General features: G+C 42.9%; 3 protein-coding genes across 3 annotated transcripts; 1 reads left to right on the forward strand and 2 right to left on the reverse strand.

Moving 5' to 3' along the window:
• Nucleotides 1–268: 268 nt before the first annotated feature.
• Nucleotides 269–3,165, reverse strand: si:dkey-178o16.4 (vasopressin V2 receptor). Its single transcript, XM_040115458.1, has 2 exons — nt 2,304–3,165; nt 269–1,890 (listed from the first exon to the last, which is right to left on the reverse strand). The coding sequence occupies exons 1-2, from the start codon at nt 3,163–3,165 to the stop codon at nt 1,682–1,684; spliced, it is 1,071 nt and encodes a 356-aa protein (XP_039971392.1). The 3' UTR covers nt 269–1,681.
• Nucleotides 3,166–3,578: 413 nt separating this feature from the next.
• On the reverse strand, nt 3,579–11,287 carry trnt1 (tRNA nucleotidyl transferase, CCA-adding, 1). Its single transcript, XM_040115457.1, has 8 exons — nt 11,146–11,287; nt 10,838–10,967; nt 8,126–8,319; nt 7,585–7,723; nt 7,287–7,413; nt 6,941–7,134; nt 5,631–5,884; nt 3,579–4,485 (listed from the first exon to the last, which is right to left on the reverse strand). Exons 2-8 carry the CDS (start codon nt 10,965–10,967, stop codon nt 4,240–4,242), a joined length of 1,284 nt encoding a protein of 427 aa, XP_039971391.1. The 5' UTR covers nt 11,146–11,287; the 3' UTR covers nt 3,579–4,239.
• Nucleotides 11,288–11,368: 81 nt separating this feature from the next.
• arl6ip5a (ADP-ribosylation factor-like 6 interacting protein 5a) lies at nt 11,369–19,625 on the forward strand. Its single transcript, XM_040115459.1, has 3 exons — nt 11,369–11,622; nt 14,549–14,766; nt 15,131–19,625. The coding sequence occupies exons 1-3, from the start codon at nt 11,444–11,446 to the stop codon at nt 15,304–15,306; spliced, it is 573 nt and encodes a 190-aa protein (XP_039971393.1). The 5' UTR covers nt 11,369–11,443; the 3' UTR covers nt 15,307–19,625.
• The last annotated feature ends 12 nt before the right edge of the window (nt 19,626–19,637 follow it).

Genomic DNA, 19,637 nt, shown 5'->3' on the forward strand with positions numbered 1-19,637 from the left:
CCCCAGATGGAATATGAGGAAACTATCAGATGACATACAACAGAAAAACAGAGGCCTGCAGAGAAAAAAGGACAAACCACAGACAAATAGAAGTCTGTGTGGCTGAGCCCTTTTCAAGAGTGCAAATAAACATTTTAACTTTATATCCCGAGGGAAATTTTTTCGCAACAAGACAGTGCTGTTCGGTAGACGGAAAACAGTCATATGATAAGTCACAATGATTTATTTGGCAACTTCTAAGAAAAAAATTACACCTTAAAGGCTGAGAGAAAAGTCTTGGAAAAATGTAAACATGTTGCAACATTTATCAGCATCTTACTGCTTATCTGAAGATACTTAATATTTAACAAACACGGACCCACCTGTTGTCTCATAACAGACTATTTTAACCAACAACTAACCGATATCTGTCATTATCATATATATGATCATATATACAGAAAAGATGAAAAGTAGACTGAAGAATCACATTCATCACGAAATATGACATACGATAAACTATTAGATATTTGCAGGATAAACTACATTTACATTTGACACTTTTCACATGAAAAAGTACATAGATTCATTTTGAAAGTTAAGACTACTCATCTATTCCACAAGGTCAGCTCTAGCAAACCCTCGTTGTCAAAAAAGATTACATGCATTGAAATAGAAGTAACATCTTTAATGCAAACGGTTTGACCATTTCATGATTCTTGTCAATATTTATGTGTTTCTGACAAAATAACCTGCTCCATGTTGTGCTGTGGATTCCAAATAAAGTTTGCTCCATTTGTTAACTTTAAAGAATATCATTGTATGCCACAATTAAACAAAACTAAGGGCATATTCACAATGGAAGTGAAAAACAAGGGTCTTGCACTGCGCTTTCTGTACTCGTCGGCACCTTAGCTACACTGCTAAGTTGCTAGTGGTTGATCGCTATGTTTCAGAGACTCACCGAGTGTTTTTGTAACAAATCTGGTATGCTGATATTTCACCAAGAGAATATCTTTTTTTTTTGGTCTGGTCTTTACGTGCGGCCAGCTGGTCATTTTGCAGTCCTGGAAATGGAATCACACAAGTTGGCTGATTAGTTTTTCACCCATCTTTCAGTTCTAGCGGTGGTCAGCAGCAGCTGCCTGCACCCACAAAGGTCAGCCCAGCTCGGCCAGGGTTCAGCGAATCGGAGCTTTCAGCACGGACATCGGCGAGAAGCCTTCGCAAACACACACAATAATGAGGAGACGTGCACAAAAGCTGTTTTTCCGCAATAATGTGAATACACTGTAAGACTCGACAGCCATGCTAGCCCCTCTCTGAGACTGTACTTAAGTGCACTGCTGCTTTGTGCTAAATGCTAATGTCAGCAAGCTAACCTGCTCACATTTAGCAGGAGTTTTTACCATTTTCACCATCTTAGTTTAGCGTGTTCGCATGCTAACATTTGCTATTAAGCACTAAACTCAAAGCACAACTGAGGCTGATGGGAATGTCATCAGTTTTGCAGGAATTTGGCCACAAACAAAAGTATTGCAGAAATATAAATTTTGAACTGATGATGATGCTAGAGGTAAAGTTATGGGGCAGCACAGTTATTACAGTTCATCTGCTGGGGATCATAATTGTCTAAGCCACATTTTTCATCTCTCTCATGAAGGAGCAGTATTTTTACAGCATGTTCTGAGGCGTCAGGCTTTTATCTGCTGTCTGACAGGCTCTTGAGGCTGATGTACACGGAGCTGACCACGGTGGCCTCCTCCTGCACGGACTCCTTCGCATCAGGCTGGCCCACGCACATTAAGGCCACCAGTCTTCTGGGCAGCTTCCCACTGAACAGCAGGTAGATGCAGGGGTTTGCACAGCTGTTCAGACTGGCCAGCAGCATCAGGAGGGTGAAGGTTGCAGCTGGAAACACAGAGGAGGACATGAGAGACAGAGATATCCATATGAGCCCTTTTCTCCTTTTATTTGATCTCTTTTAATGGAGCGGTCCTACTCTTGCTTATAGATACATGCTGTCGTCAACTAAACCAGATTATAAAGAGTAAGATCCTTTGTAGGGCTGAGTTAATGACTTGTACCATTTCTATTCCAGTGAGCGGGTATACATGGAGATGGCACCCTCCCTGTGAATTATTATCTTTATTAAGTGAATACATATTATATGATGAATGCAGGGTCATTTTTAACCTCTTGTTGACGGAGCTTATAGGCATTCTTTGAACTGAATACTGTACATCACAGCTGTTAATGTGCAAGTGATGACAACCTTACTCTCGCATGCCATAATTCTTATGTTAGAACGTGTGTCATCCTACTCTGAGTGGGCGCCTCGACGTCCCAGACAGACCAGAGCTGCACGGTGAAGAACGGCGTCCAGCAGATGATGTAGGTAAGCACAATGACCACGGTCATCTTCACCGTCTTCACCCTGGCCTTGGACACGCCTGCCACGCTGCTGGCCCTCGAGGACAGCGGCTTACCGACCGCCTCTCCGGCGTGGTGCGTCTTCATGTGGAGGTTGACGTGCACGGTGCGGCAGATGCGCACCTGGCACACGATCACCGTGAGAACGGGCAGGACGAAGATCACCAGAGTCGTCCAGGTCACGTAGGCTCTCGGCCCCCACGGCTTGACGAACTGCGCCCAGCAGTCGTACACACCGGGAGCCACCTCCACCCGCGAGAAGATGAAAACCTGCGGGAGGCTGCCGATGAGGGAGACGCACCAGGCGGCGCACACCGGACCGTTCCAGCGCGCCCTGCGCCTCTGGAAAGTCACCATGGGGCTGCAGATGGCTTGATATCGGTCTATCGTCATCACCACTATCATATAAGTGGAGGCAAACATCCCGACCACCTGCAGGTACTTCACTGCGCGACACAATATATCTGGACCGATGAATCTGTCAGTGATGTCCCACATGAGTTGCGGGCAAACTTGGAAGAATACGACCACCAGGTCTGCGACGCACAGGTGGAAAACGAAGATGCGCATCCTGGAGAGCTGCTTCCTCCGCTTCCACAGCACCAACAGGAGCCCGAAGTTTAGGATCCCCGCAGTGATGAAGATGATGAACAGGAGAACTATTTCCACCTGGGCCAGGCGCTCATCTCGCGGCTCGTCCAATAGCGCACTCTCCAAAGTGATGTTACTGATATTCGCACTGAACCAAGCCATGCTCTCACACCGGACCCAACACCGAGGAGCTGAACACCGCTATATAACCATTCCAGGTGAATCCAGCTAAAGTAGATGTATATTTAAAAAAAAAAAAAAAAAAAAAAAAGTTAGCAGGCAGCCTGGGATTCAATTTCAATAATGTCCAAAAAAAAAAAAAAAAAAAAAAAAAATCAAGTGGGAGTTTAAAGGATGAATTTCCAGACATAAAGGAGCTGCGCGTCTCCAGGCAGAAGCGGAGGTGTTAGTAGAGGGGAGCAGAGGGCTTTATATCTCATTTCTGCAGGAGGGAGGAGCAACCTCACTCCAGCACAGAAAAGGTTTATTTCTCACATTGCCAAACATACAAGTGTAGGGATCTACACATTCTGTATCTTTGTAATCTGCAGTGCGATGCAATTCAAACAAAAGAATCACCACGTCAGTGTCTTTAATTAAAAAGTATAACCTTTTTGATAGAACACATTTTCTTCACTTAAAAACAAAGAAACCATATATAACTGCAGTTAAACGTATGAGAAAACCAACTATCACAAACAAACCTCTGCTGTCCATTAGTTTTAACAATGAAAATAACGGTTTTCTACAGTGACAGGGCCGAGATTTTATTTCACTATTCATCACAGATTTCTACCTCCATTTTTCGTCTTCCTTCATCACACCAGTCCAACCAGTGAATGAGCGGCAAGGTTAAGTGGTTTATTGGCGGAGCATCAGTGTAGTAGCAGCCGTTTATCTGAGTGCGTAAACAGCAGGGCTCTGGAATAACACATATGGTGAATTCAGCTGCCACTGTTCATTACACATTTTCCCATAAGGTGGCAGCTGCGATGCTGAGAACATATTGTGTGAGATCTCTTCAAATTAAAACGGCGATGCAGATGAACAGAAGTGGGGTAATTTAGAATGAAAATGCATTCGTCAGCGGGTGTGCATGTCTCAGCTCTTGTGAGGACCTTTGTCAACAATATGCATCAGTGTGCTCAATCAATACCTGTGAGCAGCACAGTTAGTGTCAAGTGTCCAGACTATTATTGTCATCTGACACAAAAACACCTCTTCTTTTCTGTTCATTTAAGACTTTACATAACTGAGTAGTTCATCTTTGTCCATCTGATAATGACTTTTCTTCCAAATGTCACGCAGCTTCTGTAAGGTAGTCCCTATCTCCTTGCCTGACGTGACACCCATCCTCCTCAGATCATGACCGCTGATGGGGAAACGAGGGATGGACCATCTGTGGAGGTCTGCCAGCAGCTTCTTCTCACCTTGATACTTCAACAGCTCGCATACTTTACTCTGAGAATCCAGCTCCCGGCTCTAAAAAGACACGAGGTGTGAGAGAATTAAAGCCCCTGAAAACCTGGTTTTACACTTTAAGTATCTTCTAAAACATTAAAATATTACATCAATCAATAAGCAACAATCAAAGGTAAAGTGAGAAAAAAAACAAAAACAAACAAACTCTGTAGGTATTTATCAGGTCTGTGTGGTCTGATCCGATTTAACTCGTGATTGTCTCGCAACATATGGTTACAAAGCCATAGCTGTCATCAGATTTTGATTCAAATATTCCTAAATCCTGATCGAGTCACAGAAATTGGTGACATCACAGCTTGTTAAACCGATCCTTGGCCCACTTCAAACAAGGTAGAAGGGCACAACAACAACAAAAAAGAACCCCTGAATGAAATAACCACAACTGTTCAAACTTTGTAGAACAGCAGGCTTTCGTGTAGGCTCCCATCACCTATGATAAGGGGGTCTTTTGAGCATTCCCATATTTTGGTGTACTAATTTTCTCTCCTCCTGCCTTGTCTATTTCTGTTACAATGAGTGATCATCTTGAATTTTAATAGAATTTTATTGAAGCTAAATCCAGTGTTTAATGATTTTATCATATCTGAATCCTTTCAAATCCCTTTTTGAATCTATTTAAGTTGTTGTTTTGTTTTTTTTAATTAACTTTTCAGAAAAATTAACATAGTATTAAACTAAGAAGTTAAACGAAAGTAAGGGTATGATTTGTGTGCACAAAATAGTGCTGTAACTAAAATAATTTTCATAGTTAATCTGCAGATTAATCTCTCGATTAAGCCATTAAATTGTTCTCAGGGGAAATGCTAATCGCATTTTCCCAAAGCCCAAGGTGATATCTGCAAATTGCTTGTTTCGTCTGACCAACAGTCCGAAACCCAGACATACAGTAGTGAGTTGCTTATCATAGAAGCTGGAACCAGGCTGGCTGCATTCACTGTCAAATAACACAATACGTGCGGATGAATAATCATGTCTGCCTAGAACACGACATGTACACTCTGAATACTCATGACTAAAATCAATGACCACATGGTTCTGGGAAGCGTCCCACTACGGACCCCTCCTGCCTTTTTCTGTTAAAGAAAAACATGAACAATTGAAATCTGATTGTTTTGACGCACTAACCGCAGGAGGCTGAAACTTACGTCAATGATGAAGTCAGTGAAGGGTTTGAGGCTGTCTGGCTTGTCTTCGCTCTTGCGGAGCTCCCGTCTGTGTTTGACCAGGAACAGAGCCAGATTCTTCTCCTCCCTGGACACCTTCAGTCGGATGTCCATCTTTTCCACCTCCTGCGGGCAGTGGAAGAGAGAAGCCAGGATGGTCATGGGTTTGGGAGACTGGTCTTTGGCATTCCGCCACACTTGCTTCATCTCCTCAACATCGCCATCTGGCGGTAAACCTGAGGAGGAGCAGGGAAAGAAGGGATGAGCAGAACAGAAACAGGAAAAAATGGATTTTATTGGGATTATCCTGTTAGAACACTTCTTACGAAATAACCCTTTTATGAGTTAAATAATCAAGAGCCATTGAATCATCTGTCTAGTGCTGACTAATACCAGAGTTCACAGTGCCACAGAAGTCAAGAGGCATCAAATTCCACTTCATCTCAGGAAAGGAAATTGAATCATTCCCCTTTTAGAAACAGCTCCAAATTCTCAGATTCTTGAGAATTACTGACACTACTGATCCCTTTTACCAATGCCTGCACTTTGCAAATAATTACATGATAGCAGTCATTATTTGCTATAGCTCAGACCATTTTCAAGAGGCATCAGAGCCATGGCAAAGAGGGAAAGAAGTTCCAACATGTGGGAATGTTTTCACCAAACTGGGCAACAAGGGCAAAATGCAGTATTTGTAAAACATGTCAGGACAGGTTAAAATAAATGATAACAAACTAAAGCTGACAGTAAAGCCATAACAGACATTTTTCACTTTAATAAGAATATAATGTACATATTTTCTTACGTAATCAATAGACATGTAGTTCAACATTATTTGCAAAGTTTCAGTTTTTTCTCAAGACATGAAACAATTGAACTAAATTAAGTTATTATGTAAGCATGTTTTCCACACCCAATTTATCAAAAACAGATTTATGAAAAGTAGCAAACAAACTTTTAATGAAAAACTGGCGTGGCAGACAGGAGGTGTGGAGTTTGAAAGAAGTGGCCATTTACTAGGCAGGACGGGTCTAATGAAAGATGCTGTTGAGTTGCATTGTGGGACGTCTAGGATCAAGCATTTTAAAGACTAAAAGTCAGGATATCTTGGCCTCTCTTGGCTGCTTCAATTAACTATTCTCCACAGTTAGGCAGTTACATGGACAGATATCAAGTGTGCCTTTATAATATGTAAAGCATAATATGTATCGCACCATAACCAGCACCTCTTGATACAGAGTGTGATTGTTGCAGAAACTTTGAGTAAAATCATTTCATTGCACCCCTCTCACCTATGTACTGGGCCAGTTCCAGCCTGTACATCAGCTCCAGCAGATGAGCAGCATGGTTACCAACCACCATCTTTTTTAGTTCCACCCAAATTCGTTCTCCTGATATTGCGGCCAGTCCGCAGCCGTTTTCCCTGATGGCGCTCAGCGTCTCAGGTTCGTGGTCACCAGGCTCCGAAGCCACCCTGCCGTAGAACCTGTCGGGAAATTAGAGGGCTAAGGTAAATACTTCAAACAAATAAAAGAAGATTATTTTAGTTTTCACCTTCCATTTTTTAAAACTTTTCCTGCTTAATAAAATTCTACGTCCCTCTCTATTTCCCTCAGTTTGAATTGGCTAAGATGATACCTGAAGTATCGCAGTACTCTCAGGTAGTCTTCTTGGATTCTTTGCTCAGCGCTGCCAACAAACCGAACTTTACGGTTCTGCAGGTCCTCATATCCTTTGAAATAGTCATATAATGTGCCATCAAGACCTATAAGGGCAGAACAGTCAACAAAACATGGTGAGGAATTTATTTTGACACAAGTGTGATCAACTGTAACAAGTCCATTGCATCTCCATAATACAAGCAAATACAGGGATAGGTCATAGTGATCCCTCAACAAAGTTCATATGATTTTGTGAACTGCAAAGGAACAGTTACCTAAAAACATGGAGTTGATGGTGAGGTCTCTCCGCTCGGCGTCTTTCAGCCAGTCAGTGGTGAATTCCACCTCCGCGTGACGTCCATCCGTCTGAACATCCACTCTCAGCGTGGTCACCTCAAAGTTCTCATTGTGTAGCTATTTTGATTAAAAAAATAATAATAATAGTAATTTTAAAAAAAACACAATAAAGTAAACACAGCCGCAGCAAGACAGCCTTTGTGGTGATCTGATAGAATACAGGTGGCATGTAATGTACATATGGCCTCATTTTTAAGTCAGTGTCCCGCTGTCCACTCTCATTTGTGGGTAGTGCAATATTTCAGAGGGCACCCAAAAATAAACAGTTGCTTCACAGTCTGTACATGGTAAAGGTATCTTAGAATTAACTAATAGAACGTTTTCTGGCATTTTCTTATTCATCCAACCTTATGGATGCCATATGTTCTAGCGCGAAACCTCTGTCTCATTAGATGCAACTTATATGAGACCTACTTATTTGTTCAATCAGATCGACAGCATGTGGAACAAGTGTCTTACCCTCGCTGTAATGGTCCCATGCTTCTCTCCTTTATTGTTGATCATCCTGATGCCTGCGGTTTGAAACATGCGCTTCATCTCCTCCGGAGTGGCTGTTGTGGCAAAGTCCACATCTTCAGGCCGCTTCCCAGACAGCAGGTCCCGTACAGCACCTCCGGCTATCCTCAGCTCATGCTGGTGCTTCTCAAACAGCTCTGCAAATACGAAACGCAAAACTTAGAGGAGTGTGGTAACTTTGGAGAGGCTGTGTGGCTGGAAGCACAAGAAATTTTACTGGAAGGGCAAGTAACTTTCCAAGATGATGAATTCCATTGTCATGAAACGGCATATTAAGGGGTATTCTGCCAATTTATTAAATGGAGACTAGTTTACGAGTCATGGGGAGAACTACTCACCCTTTGAACGTTGTATGTCTTCTGTGGCTCTAGAGGAGCTTTGTCAAGTCTGACAAAATACCACTGATGATAACATCAGGATGCACTTGGCTTGGACTTTAAGACTTTTAGTAAAGCCTGCATTCCAAACTGGAGGTTTAGCGTTTTAAAGACATGTATATTTCACAGAAAAGAGGGTCTAACAAAATTATGCTATTGGTTATATTAAGGAAAATGTAGGTTCCCGCATTTTGTGATGCTTTACCATTAGTGAGGACTAAAAGTCTGGATATTTGGGTTTCTGCTGCACCGATATTGACTGTTTATTTTTAACAGGAATTTTTATCCCTTGAAACTCCTCAGATAAATACCGAGCTTGGTAAATTTGTGTTTAGTTTTTACGCATCAAATAAATTTTCGTAATTTTGCCATCAAGATGTGACACAAGTGTAGACTTTCAGCTTTAATTTAAGCACTTTAACAAAAGTATCCCACCAACTCTTAAGGAATTAAAGCCATTTTTATACATAGTGCCTCATTTTCAGAGGCTCAAAAATAATTGGACAATTAACTGACAATCAGTTTCATTACCAGATGAAGCCTGTTCCCTCGTTATTTCAAAACAAATTAAGCAGATAAAAGGTCTGGAATTGATTCCAAGCGTCGAATGCATTTGGTAGCTGTTCATGGCAACTCTCAATATGTGGTCCAAAGAGATGTTGATGCAAGTGAAAGATGCCATCATTAGGTTGGAATCGAAAAAACAAAAAAACAAACAAACCCATCAGACAGATAGCAGAAACCTTAGGAGTGGCCTTATCAACAATTTGGTACATACTTAAAAAGAAGGAATGCACTGGCGAGCTCAGCAACACCAAAAGACCTGAAAGACCACGGAAGAGAACTAAAGTGGATGATCGCAGAATTCTTGGTGAAGAAAAACCCTTCACAATATCTAGCCAGGTTAATAACACTCTTGAGGAGGTAGGCGTACCATTGTCCAAGTCTACAATCAAGAGATTCCTTCATGAATGTAAATACAGAGGCTTTACCACAAGCTGCAAACTACTGGTAACACACAAGCAAAGAAACGCCAGGTTAGAATTTGCCAGAAAACATCTAAAAAAAAGCCTGCTCAGTTCTGGAACAACATTATTTAGACAGATGAAACCAAGATGAACTTGAACCAGAATGATAGGAAGAGAAGAATATGGAGAAGGAAAGCAACGGCTCATGATCCAAAGCATACCACATCATCTGAGAAACATGGTGGTGGCGGTGTTAGGGGATGAGCATGTATGGCTGCCAGTGGAACTGAGTCACTGGTGTTTATTGATGATGTGACTGTTGATAGAAATAGCAGAGTTAATTCTGAAGTGTGTAGGGCTATAATATCTGCTTAGATTCAGCTAAATGCTGAAAAACTGATAGGATGGTGCTAGACAGTATAGATGGATAATAACCCTAAACATACTGCGAAAGCAACCCAAGAGCTTCTCAAGGCAAAGAAATGGAATATTCTTCAATGGCCAAGTCAGTCGCCCGACCTTAACCCAACTGAGCATGTTTTTCACTTACTGAACACATAACCGAGGTAGAAAGACCCACAAACAAGCAGCATCTGAAGGCAGCTTTAGTAAAGGCCTGGCAAAGCACCTCAAGGGAGGAAACTCAGCATTATGTGATATCCACGGGTTCCAGACTTCGGGCAGTCATTGACTACATAAGATTTTCATTAAGTATTAAAAATAAGTTATATTTATAATCATGTCAGTTTGTCCAATTAATTCTGAGCATCCTAAAATGAGGGACTATGTATAAAAATGGCATTAAATCCTAAACGGTTCATGCAATATTTTTCTTAAACCCCTTGAATTAAAGCTGAAATAGAGTCAAACTATTAAAGCTACTTCAATCACATCTTGATGGCGTCGTTTCAGATTCATTGTGGCGGTGTTAGAGGCGATATAACGAAAATTGTGACACTGTCCAAATACTTATGGACCTAAATGTATACACTGATGCAGATATATCTGAAATGAGAATATTGACCCAGCAGATTTATGAGTCTGGCTCTTGTTCTTTCTTTGAACATTAAGGAGTCCCACCATATTTTATTTTTGAAATCATCAAAGCTAATCATACCATGAGGCACATCTATGAACTGTCCTGTTTCCTCTTAAACTTGGAGAAATGTTTTTGCATGCTCTCTCATTACTAAAACTGGGACCTTAACTGCCTCGACTTACATGTCTGTGTGAAAAAAAAAAAAAAGGCAAGAAAAGCAGAGTTCTAAGTGACCACAGCTGTCAGGTGTCTGTCCACAGCCGCGTCTCACCTGCTAGTCCGTTCAGTCCATCAGTGAACAGAGACTGGAACTCACTGGTCTTCAGCTGCATAGTGTACAGACTCCTCCAATAGAAACCCGTTCTACCAATCACACGAGGGCTCAGTATTGTGCTCCACATCTGTACAAACAACAACAACAACAAAAAAAAACGTCATGTGCTTGCTTGCTTGCTTGCTTGCTTGCGTGTCCGCCAGCTTTTACCGAGCTAGCTAACGCTACATGTCCGCATGCACTTGTCACATTGTTTATACATAACCAGCGCATGAGCAAACACGGACGTGTCGTCGTATACGTACTAGATATGTCAGACGGGAGTGAATGAAACTTAAACAGAAGAGTTTACGAGCATACAACGCAGTTATCGCCTCATAATGTCATTCTGCCGTCAGCCGTGGAGCGTCGCAGGCAGGAAGTGTTTCGATAACGTGCGGTTACTGACCAATAGCGCGAGGCTGCGTCGGGCTCACGGGGCGGGGCTTAAGAGCGTGGGCTACCATGCTAGCGTCTCGCGAGATCATCGCCTGTGCCTCAGGCGATTTTTTTCCGGCTGGTTGCCGTGGCTGTCAGATCAGCAAACGGGGCACGGGGGGGCAAATGGCTAAAGTTGAGCTGACACCGCTCAGAACGTGGGAAGACTTCTTCCCCGGCTCGGAGAGATTCGCGAAACCGGACGCGAAAGATTTGGCGAAATGGAACAACAGAGTTGTCAGCAACCTGCTTTATTATCAGACAAATTATCTGGCTTTAGCCATCGTTGTTTTCCTCATTGTCGGGTAAGTAACGTTACATACGGTAACGTGTGTTTATCTGTTTATCTGGTAGTTTGCGGCTGAATGCTGGTCCCTTTACAAGTCGTTACTCAACTCTTCTGGTGTATTTGTCCGTTAATGTTGCCCTGTTAGTCTAAACTGGGATGTAGCCTACTTACGGGGATTTAAAATTAGCGTACAGACAGGATGTAGACTGCTTATATGGAGAGTTGGAATAAGTCCCATAAGAATGAATGGAAAGATATTGTGCCAGCTGTCATGTGATGCATTGTTAAAATGATGTTCTCAGTAGGAACTCGCATCCCTCTCAACATGGCAACCAAAGTCAAGAACTTTTGCCCAGTTTGTGCCTCTCCTGTACGACGTTTCCTTGGTTCAAATACAAATATGATGGCATGAGGCCCCATAGGGTGTTCTCACTTGTTGGGCCAGAATCGCACAGTACATGGACCAAAATCATGGTTTCCACAGGCATGAAGTACAAGCACGGCCCCCCAGACCGCTGCAGACGGCTCGAAGAAGAACTTATCTGATCAGTCCATACAAGGCAGATTCAATCAATTCAGGGAACGAGAGGTTAAGTCTCTATTTAATGAAATACCTTGGCTTTACTTTGCACTTTGTCCCAACTAAAGCCTGGCTTACTAAAAATAGTGATGCCCTGTCATGGTCTGTCCACTGAGCTGTGTGATGACATATTGTTGCTATGGTCTTGAAGCCCACATAAGCCGTTTGTCCAGTCAGCTGTTGCATTGCAGATAGCACAGGTGTGAAACTGAGAAAACAGCAGCTTAATCAGCTGACCCCTGTATCCTTAATGAGGATTAATACACAGTATTGGGTATTTTTGTCAGTGAGTCAGTCCGGAATCATGACCCTAGACCACCAAGGCCGAACTTTGTACATTCAATGTCCTCACTTCACGAAACCTTATTGTGTTATTTTTATCCAGTTTGGAAACAGTTCAACCATGTTTCCGTTTTTACATGGACCTCATTTTCATTGCCAAATGTCACAGTCTCAAAATACTGTGCTCTCTTAGAGTGTTTACCACTCTAAGATGAAGTGTGTGAGGAAGCTCATTTTGTTATAGTACATTTTCATCAAGCCACAAACAGACTATACTATAGGTTAACCATTACCCATATTACACAGCAGTATTTTCCTATTGGTACCGATTGATTACTGTGGTCTAAAAGCCTAAGAGCCTGCAAATGCCGGGACGCAGTGATCACAAAGTCTGCTGCATTCACGAAACTTTGAATGATCCTGGGTCTCCTTATACAGTTCTTCTTCACACCACTCTAACATAGAGAGCATGGTTTGAGACCATTTAATTCAGCCGTAGGCTCTGAGTCCAGACCTCACCTGAGGTGAGGACTCGTAATTATCTCCAGCTGTTTTCCACCGAAGAACAGTTTGTTTCTGCTCTGTCGCAACAATCACTCAGTCGACATGAAGTCCTGTGTAAAGGCCCCTACGGTGTATCGGTAGGGGATGTGAGGTGAGAAATGCTATGAAGAGGCAACAGTTGCAGAGCTTTGTTTGTTCGAGAGGTTTCAGGCCCATCCAAGAGTGTCAAAGGTCTATCTTCGAACATGCTCACCATCTCCCAGTGCAAGTGAGGATTTTATGAGTCTGCATTGGTACAAGGGGGCATATATCACAAAGCAGGAAAGGGGGGGGTTAGGCACCTAAGTTGTACCGTGGTAACTAATGCTGCAGGCCAAACCTACAAGGAGCAGGTCTTGTTTTGGATTAGACTGACATCCTTACAAATAAGTCAAAAGACTTTGCTTTGGATGGCACTCAGTGCTTACTGTTCAGTCAATACCCTACTCTGGGTATAAACCAAGGCCTCCATATCAGGTAGATACTTTTATGTAGTGTCAGTAATAAATAAAACATAAATTGAATATTATGAGGTAGACATCGACTAACAAATTGGCTGGGCAGATATACTGGCTGATATTACCTTATCACAGATATTAGCAAATATGTGAAACGATAAGTAATACAAAGTTTCAAGAAAGAAATACCAAATAGGTTTTTGGGGTAATTTAGAAACAGTGTCGCCAATACATAGACTGTTCAACAGAGGGCATTGGTGGGTCAATCTTTCAACTGTGAAGAATTGAAGGGAAATTAAGGATTTTAAGGGATAAGGATTTGGGGGCTCCTTTATAAAAATGTTTGTGTGTATTATTTGTATATGTAAAAAAAAAGTAATAGTGGTCATTATATTATTATCACATTTGAGGCAACTTTTGTATAAAATTTTTTTATAAACTCGATAATGTAATGTCCAACAGCCACATAGTTTTTCTATCCGAAGGTGTCTGGCCAGGGAGAATACAAGAGTAGGTGAAGAGGATGAAAATCTTTGTCTGGGTGTAAATGACCGTTGGAGCAGTAAACATACTGCCTACATGTATGGTTCATTTTATTTTCTTTCTCTCTCTGTGTGTGTGTGTGTGTGTGTGTGTGTGTGTGTGTGTGTGTGTGTGTGTGTGTGTGTGTGTGTGTGTGTGTGTGTGTGTGTGTGTGTGAGAAAACTGCATTGTTTCAGATGTGAATTTATGATTGCATGGACTGATGGCTGCAATTCATTATTATTTTCATTATTGAATAAAGGCGGATTATTTCCTCAATGAACTCATTTATCACTTATTCTCTAAAGTGGCAGAAACTTTCCCAGAGCTCTAGTGGTACCTTTTTAAATTTCTTGTTTTATTTGACCATCAGTACGAAGTCCAAAGATATTCAGTTTACCACCACGTATCAATCTGTGTTTCTGTTGGGGTCGGTGTTGTTGTACAAACAGCATCTAAACACTTGGTGGAGCCAGTGACCGCACTGGAGAGCCCTGCCTGCGCTCCAGTTGTGTCAGAGCAGCTTTGAACTGACCCCCTGCCCCCTGGTGTCGCAGGTTCCTGAACCCTCTGGGGATGTTCACAGCCATGGCCGTGGTGTCGAGCGTCTTCCTGGGTTCAGTGTGGGTCGGAGAGAACAGAGCTGTGATCAACAACTTTAAGAGGCAGAATCCCACAGCGTTTGTGATCGCCATCATGGTCGCCAGCTACTTCTTAATTTCTATGCTGGGGAGCGTCATGGTGTTCATGTCGGCAATCACTTTACCTCTAGCTTGTAAGTTCAAGATAATAATGCTGGAAAGTCACAATTTAATTTTAATCCATAATCGACATAAGGTTAACATATAGCTTTTACTGCAGTATAATTATTTTGACATAAAATCAAACCGAGACTAAGAATAAAATTAATAACCGATTCAAAACCTTTGTTACTCAATAATATCTTTTAAGAGTATAGTGATCTGTGCATTTGAATTATAAAATGATCTTAGTTCTTTTAAAATCAATGACACGTATTTCAGATTGTCAGACTGATGCTGTCATAGTTTGACTCGAACAAAAGTTTCTACGTTTATTGTTTTTTTTTTTTTTTGCCAGACGTTTCAAAATAACCCGTCACTTTCCCATTTGCCTTTCAGTGATATTTGCACATGCCTCATTTCGCCTCCGCAACATGAAGAATAAACTGGAGAACAAGATAGAGGGCGCTGGACTGAAGAGGTCACCGATGGGCATTCTGCTGGAGGCTCTGGGTCAGCAGGAGGAGAACTTTCAAAAGATCCAGAGCTTTCTGGAGGGAAAAATGAAGGAGTGAAAGGACTTGTGCGTTGAGCATGCACAAATGCCCATCTTTTGGCCAAAGATCTTGACTTTTTTCTTAGACGTAAGAAATTTCTGTACCTCTCAGTCTAAACCTCTTAAAATGTGTTTCATAACAGTGTGTTTACCCGTGTGTGTTTTGAAAAGAGGGTTTGTTATCTGAAGGGGTTTATCTTTGCCTCTGGGTCATCTGACACTCCACCCGGAACTTGTCAAGGCGCTTTTCTCAAATAGCGATGAGGGCAACTTAGTGCAGCCTTACATTTGTGCTGTGCAATGTGTCCGTGCTCAACACAGCTGCAGACTCCTTCCGTGGTACAAAATCTGTGTTTAATCAGTCTCAGAAACAACAGTCAGTCCTGCCAGTTTGCGCTCAACTAAAATCGGGAAAGCAATGCGAGTGTGGCCTTCAACAAAGAATAAAAAGTGCACACTCAACAGACATCACTGCCAAGATACCTCCAAAGGCTGGATTGTCTCCTCGCATAAAATCTAACAGTTTACTTAAGTACACGTTTGAATAGAAACCAACCAACCTTATGCTCATGCAAATAAAAAGAGCCAGACAACAGAGTAAAAAACTTTGTCTTGAGCTATGAAATACCTGTGATTCAGTGTCAATATCTAAAATGAAGACTTCAAAGGAGCGCGAGGTCCTAACCCATGCCCATCAGTATTCCTCCTGCACCTCCGACTGTTTAATCTTGACAGTGCCCCCTGGGTGACGGATTGGCTAACTTTGCTTTCCTCTCCACTTACCCCAACGCTAATCAATGGGCCGCAGTAGATTATAGTGTGGAGAGCTGAGCGCTGCACATTGACAATTGACAAAGTGGATTCATCTGCAGTCATTCACCTCCAAATCCGAGTTAGTTGCTGTGTCAGGTACTTTGGCTGGTGTTTTTTTTTTTTTTCTATTGGATTCCATTTGAAATTGACTGCAGATAGCCCCAGTCCATCTGGAACATAATGCCCTTTCATTTGGTTTTAAGTGGCAGTCTGTAAGGAGGGAGGGAAACGTGAAGATAACAATGACGGACATGAAAACGACTGATCACTTCAGAATGCTTCAAACAAAGTGTTCTTTTTAACCCTTTGCTTTCAGATCTACTAAAATCCATTCTGTAGCATATTTCCTCTGTAAGGAATGCCTGGTATTTTTGAGACGAACCCTACCGATGACCTCTGCACACTCAGGTGTAACAGTATTCCGGCGGCTCTCCAGTTTAACTCTGACTCGAGCTGCAAGGCCCCCCCCCCCCCCTCTGTGCTACAGTACCTGATTTGTGACCTCTCCCACTGCGCCTCATCTTCATCTATCTTGTGTAACTTGGAGGAGTGAACGCAAGCACAGTGGTGGCAGTAAACTCGAGTTTAGTCATGTTTCTGAGGGGCCACAGTGGAGGTTCTTGTTCTCACTGCTGCAGCTGCTGTGAAGATCCCACCAACACGTGTGTGTGTGTGTGTGCTGCTGCTGCGCACCCAACAGGTGGGTGTCTTCAGTGTTTTCCGGGAGAGGAAGCGCCTCTGCGCAGTACAAAACAACACGTATCCTTTCTGGGTGTTTTTTTTTTTTTTGCACGAATCAGCAGCACTTAACTAACTTGTCATTTTGAAACAACCATAATCTGTCCAAAAGGTAGTCCCCCAGTGGATGTAACAAGAAGACAAACCTGTGTACTGTGTTGGCACCAGCCGCTAAGTGACAGCACTGTTTTCCTGCAGGCTTTCGACTTGCAACGCCTGCCTTCCTGTTTGGTTTCCGCAACACAAAGACGCGGGTCAGGGAATAATCAAGCCTCGTACAATACCTAATTCTTTTCAGTCAGGCACGCCTTGACAGCAAGCTGCCTTCGGGTTCACTCTTCCGCCCCAACCCCCTCCGTCCTCGGCCTGCCCGAGGCTTTGGGCCTCGGGCTGGCTAAGCTGGTTAGCCCGCCTCATAACTCAAACAGCCCGTCAGTGGACGGATCCGGCCGCTTGGACCGACGCTCCGGCTGATCACGTGACTCGTTAATGATGACCGGCTGTGACCTTTGCGGTCCGCTCCATCCTCATGTGAGCCCTTCAACCTCCCCATACACCCACACTGCCTTTTTCTGCCTCCTTGATGGGAAGGTCGTCCATATTAGCCGATGACCTAGACTTCAGTGCATACGACCGGTCGGCTAATCCAACTATTCACCCTTCATGACCTGTCGGAGCCATTACTCCTGCGATCAATGTACATTGTGCTGATCCTAGGGATGATTTACAGGCACTTTAATCTGAGCGTGGCTTAGCCCTGTGGCCAGGTTTAGTTGTTCATGTGTTGTTGTTGTAGTTGTTCATCAAGTGCCGACTTGATACCTACATTTCTGAACCAATGCCCAAAGTATCAATACATCCCTGGGAGAAATATCAAATTGGCCTTTTTATGGCTCCCTGGACACAGAAAAATGAGGAGTAAACATAGAATCGACATATTATCTATCACCGTGGTTGACTTGCCATGTAAGGGGTACTTCGGTAGCTCACCCGGTTAAGCACGCGCCATTTATCACAGGGTGTGACTCTGGCCTGGGCCCCTTCGGTGCATGTCACACCCTCTCTCTCCCCCCCTGCCCTTCCGGTCATCTCCACTGTCACTGTCAAAACATAAATAAAGGCAGAAATGCCACAAAAAAAAAAAAAAAATCTTGAAATTTGCAGCATTATAACTTGTAACAGTTGCCTCTTTACACATAGGGCGAGTTGTATCATTGCCCACCTGATGAATTTCAGTCCAATGTTCATCCTCTGGCTCGTTTACTGCTAAATGTTTACTAGGTAGTCGCTAACTTTGTCTGTCTTGTGTTCGGTGTGTGAAAGGCAGAGAACAGTTGGTTTATCAGAGCATTTTTGTTGAAAACAGCTGGCCGCAACTAAAAAATGGGGGTTGATCGTTTTGAGCAAATGATCAGAAACATTAAGAGTTGCAGGCCGCCAAAAGGCCATTCAAATTACATAGTCATTTAAACCATTGTTCGTATAAAAATATTGAGTAGTGCAGTAAGTAAACAAGACCGCGATTGTGACCAGACATTTGATGCCAGCTATCAGCACTTGACAGTTTTTGATGTTCGGTGTCGCAGACATTGATCAGCACCAATTGCGTGTGAAGTTTGAGACCCAGCCCTATTCTGCTCTCCACATTAGAGGAATTTCGTCTGTATTTAGATGAGAGGAAAGTACATAGGAGCCCATTGTTTATGTAGTCGAGTGTCAGCTGGAACAGCCTCCCCTGATGTCTGGCTGCAGCTGGTGTTAGGCAACAGAGGAACAGAGACAGAGAGAGACAGCTGGATACAAAACACTCTTGCCTCTCCCACTGCCTGGGGTAAAGCAGAGGAGCTGGAAGTGTCTGAGACCTCCCCTGAGCTCGGTCAAGCAGCGTAACACTCAGGGGCCACTGCAAAAGCAAGTGAGTCTGCTCAACTGTGGCCTTCCTAAAGAGGCAACCAGTGGCAGGATACACTTCTAGAGGTAGAAAATCTGGGGAAGGAAGAGAGGGAAATGAGGTGAAGGGTTATAGCGTCATCGTCTATGTGGGGGTGGAGGCTCAATAGATGTGTACAGCAGGCTTCTGTTGCATGGATGCCTACAGGGAGGGTTTGGTTCTATAAACACTGGCTTGTCGTTCACCGCGAGGAGAGATGAAGAGGTTTTATCCCAGAGAGGGTGTGACAGCTTTTAAAGACTGGTTTGGTCGGTTTACAGCTTAAGGACACAAAAAAAAAACCCAGCGTAGCAGCACAGCAAGGCCGTGAGAAAATACAGCCGAGCGAGTTCTGGAGCAGGAGAGCGTTTCTACAGACACATCATTTATTCGTAATTAGCTATCATCTTGACAGATTGCAGCGCTGCATTCAGGTTCAAAGAAGAATGAAAAAACTGGGATGTAGCCAGTGCTCTACCATTATTTTTCAAACCGTAAGCTGTGTCCTTGAATGTGCCCCAGATAGGCATTTTCTAAACCATTCACAGTATACATTTATGCGCTCCAGCTGTCCAAGACCACCACCCTAAGCCACAGTGACACAGCGGGTTCTTCAGAGCCATAAAATGTAAATGAGACTTATGTCATTTAGCTGTTTTCCTGTGAGTGGTGATACTTTCTTTAAACCCCATTTCATTAATTGAAGTGGCTCAACAGACGTTGAGTTCCCCAATTTAATGGATTTGGATTTAAATCCTGCCTTTTCCTGCACTAAGAGGGATGAGATTTTTTTCTTTGACTGAATTTCCTGAGAAGTTTCTAAGCCTATGTGATTTTCCTCTTAATAAATATCACCTTCAAACCACGAC

The sequence above is a fragment of the Xiphias gladius genome, chromosome 21 (assembly GCF_016859285.1).
Source record: "Xiphias gladius isolate SHS-SW01 ecotype Sanya breed wild chromosome 21, ASM1685928v1, whole genome shotgun sequence".
NCBI classification, from domain to species: domain Eukaryota; kingdom Metazoa; phylum Chordata; class Actinopteri; order Istiophoriformes; family Xiphiidae; genus Xiphias; species Xiphias gladius.

Bases quoted from the DNA above. Each gene is read 5' to 3' on its own strand.
- si:dkey-178o16.4 (XM_040115458.1), bottom strand. From the start codon at position 3,165: ATGGCTTGGTTCAGTGCGAATATCAGTAACATCACTTTGGAGAGTGCG. The intron at 1,891-2,303 runs GTAGGATGACAC...CTGTGTTTCCAG, and splicing joins CGTCGAGGCGCCCACTCAGA to CTGCAACCTTCACCCTCCTG.
- trnt1 (XM_040115457.1), bottom strand. From the start codon at position 10,967: ATGTGGAGCACAATACTGAGCCCTCGTGTGATTGGTAGAACGGGTTTC. The intron at 8,320-10,837 runs GTGAGACGCGGC...TCGTATTTGCAG, and splicing joins TGGACTGAACGGACTAGCAG to AGCTGTTTGAGAAGCACCAG. The intron at 7,724-8,125 runs GTAAGACACTTG...TAATCAAAATAG, and splicing joins ATGGGACCATTACAGCGAGG to CTACACAATGAGAACTTTGA.
- arl6ip5a (XM_040115459.1), top strand. From the start codon at position 11,444: ATGGCTAAAGTTGAGCTGACACCGCTCAGAACGTGGGAAGACTTCTTC. The intron at 11,623-14,548 runs GTAAGTAACGTT...CTGGTGTCGCAG, and splicing joins GTTGTTTTCCTCATTGTCGG to GTTCCTGAACCCTCTGGGGA. The intron at 14,767-15,130 runs GTAAGTTCAAGA...TTTGCCTTTCAG, and splicing joins AATCACTTTACCTCTAGCTT to TGATATTTGCACATGCCTCA.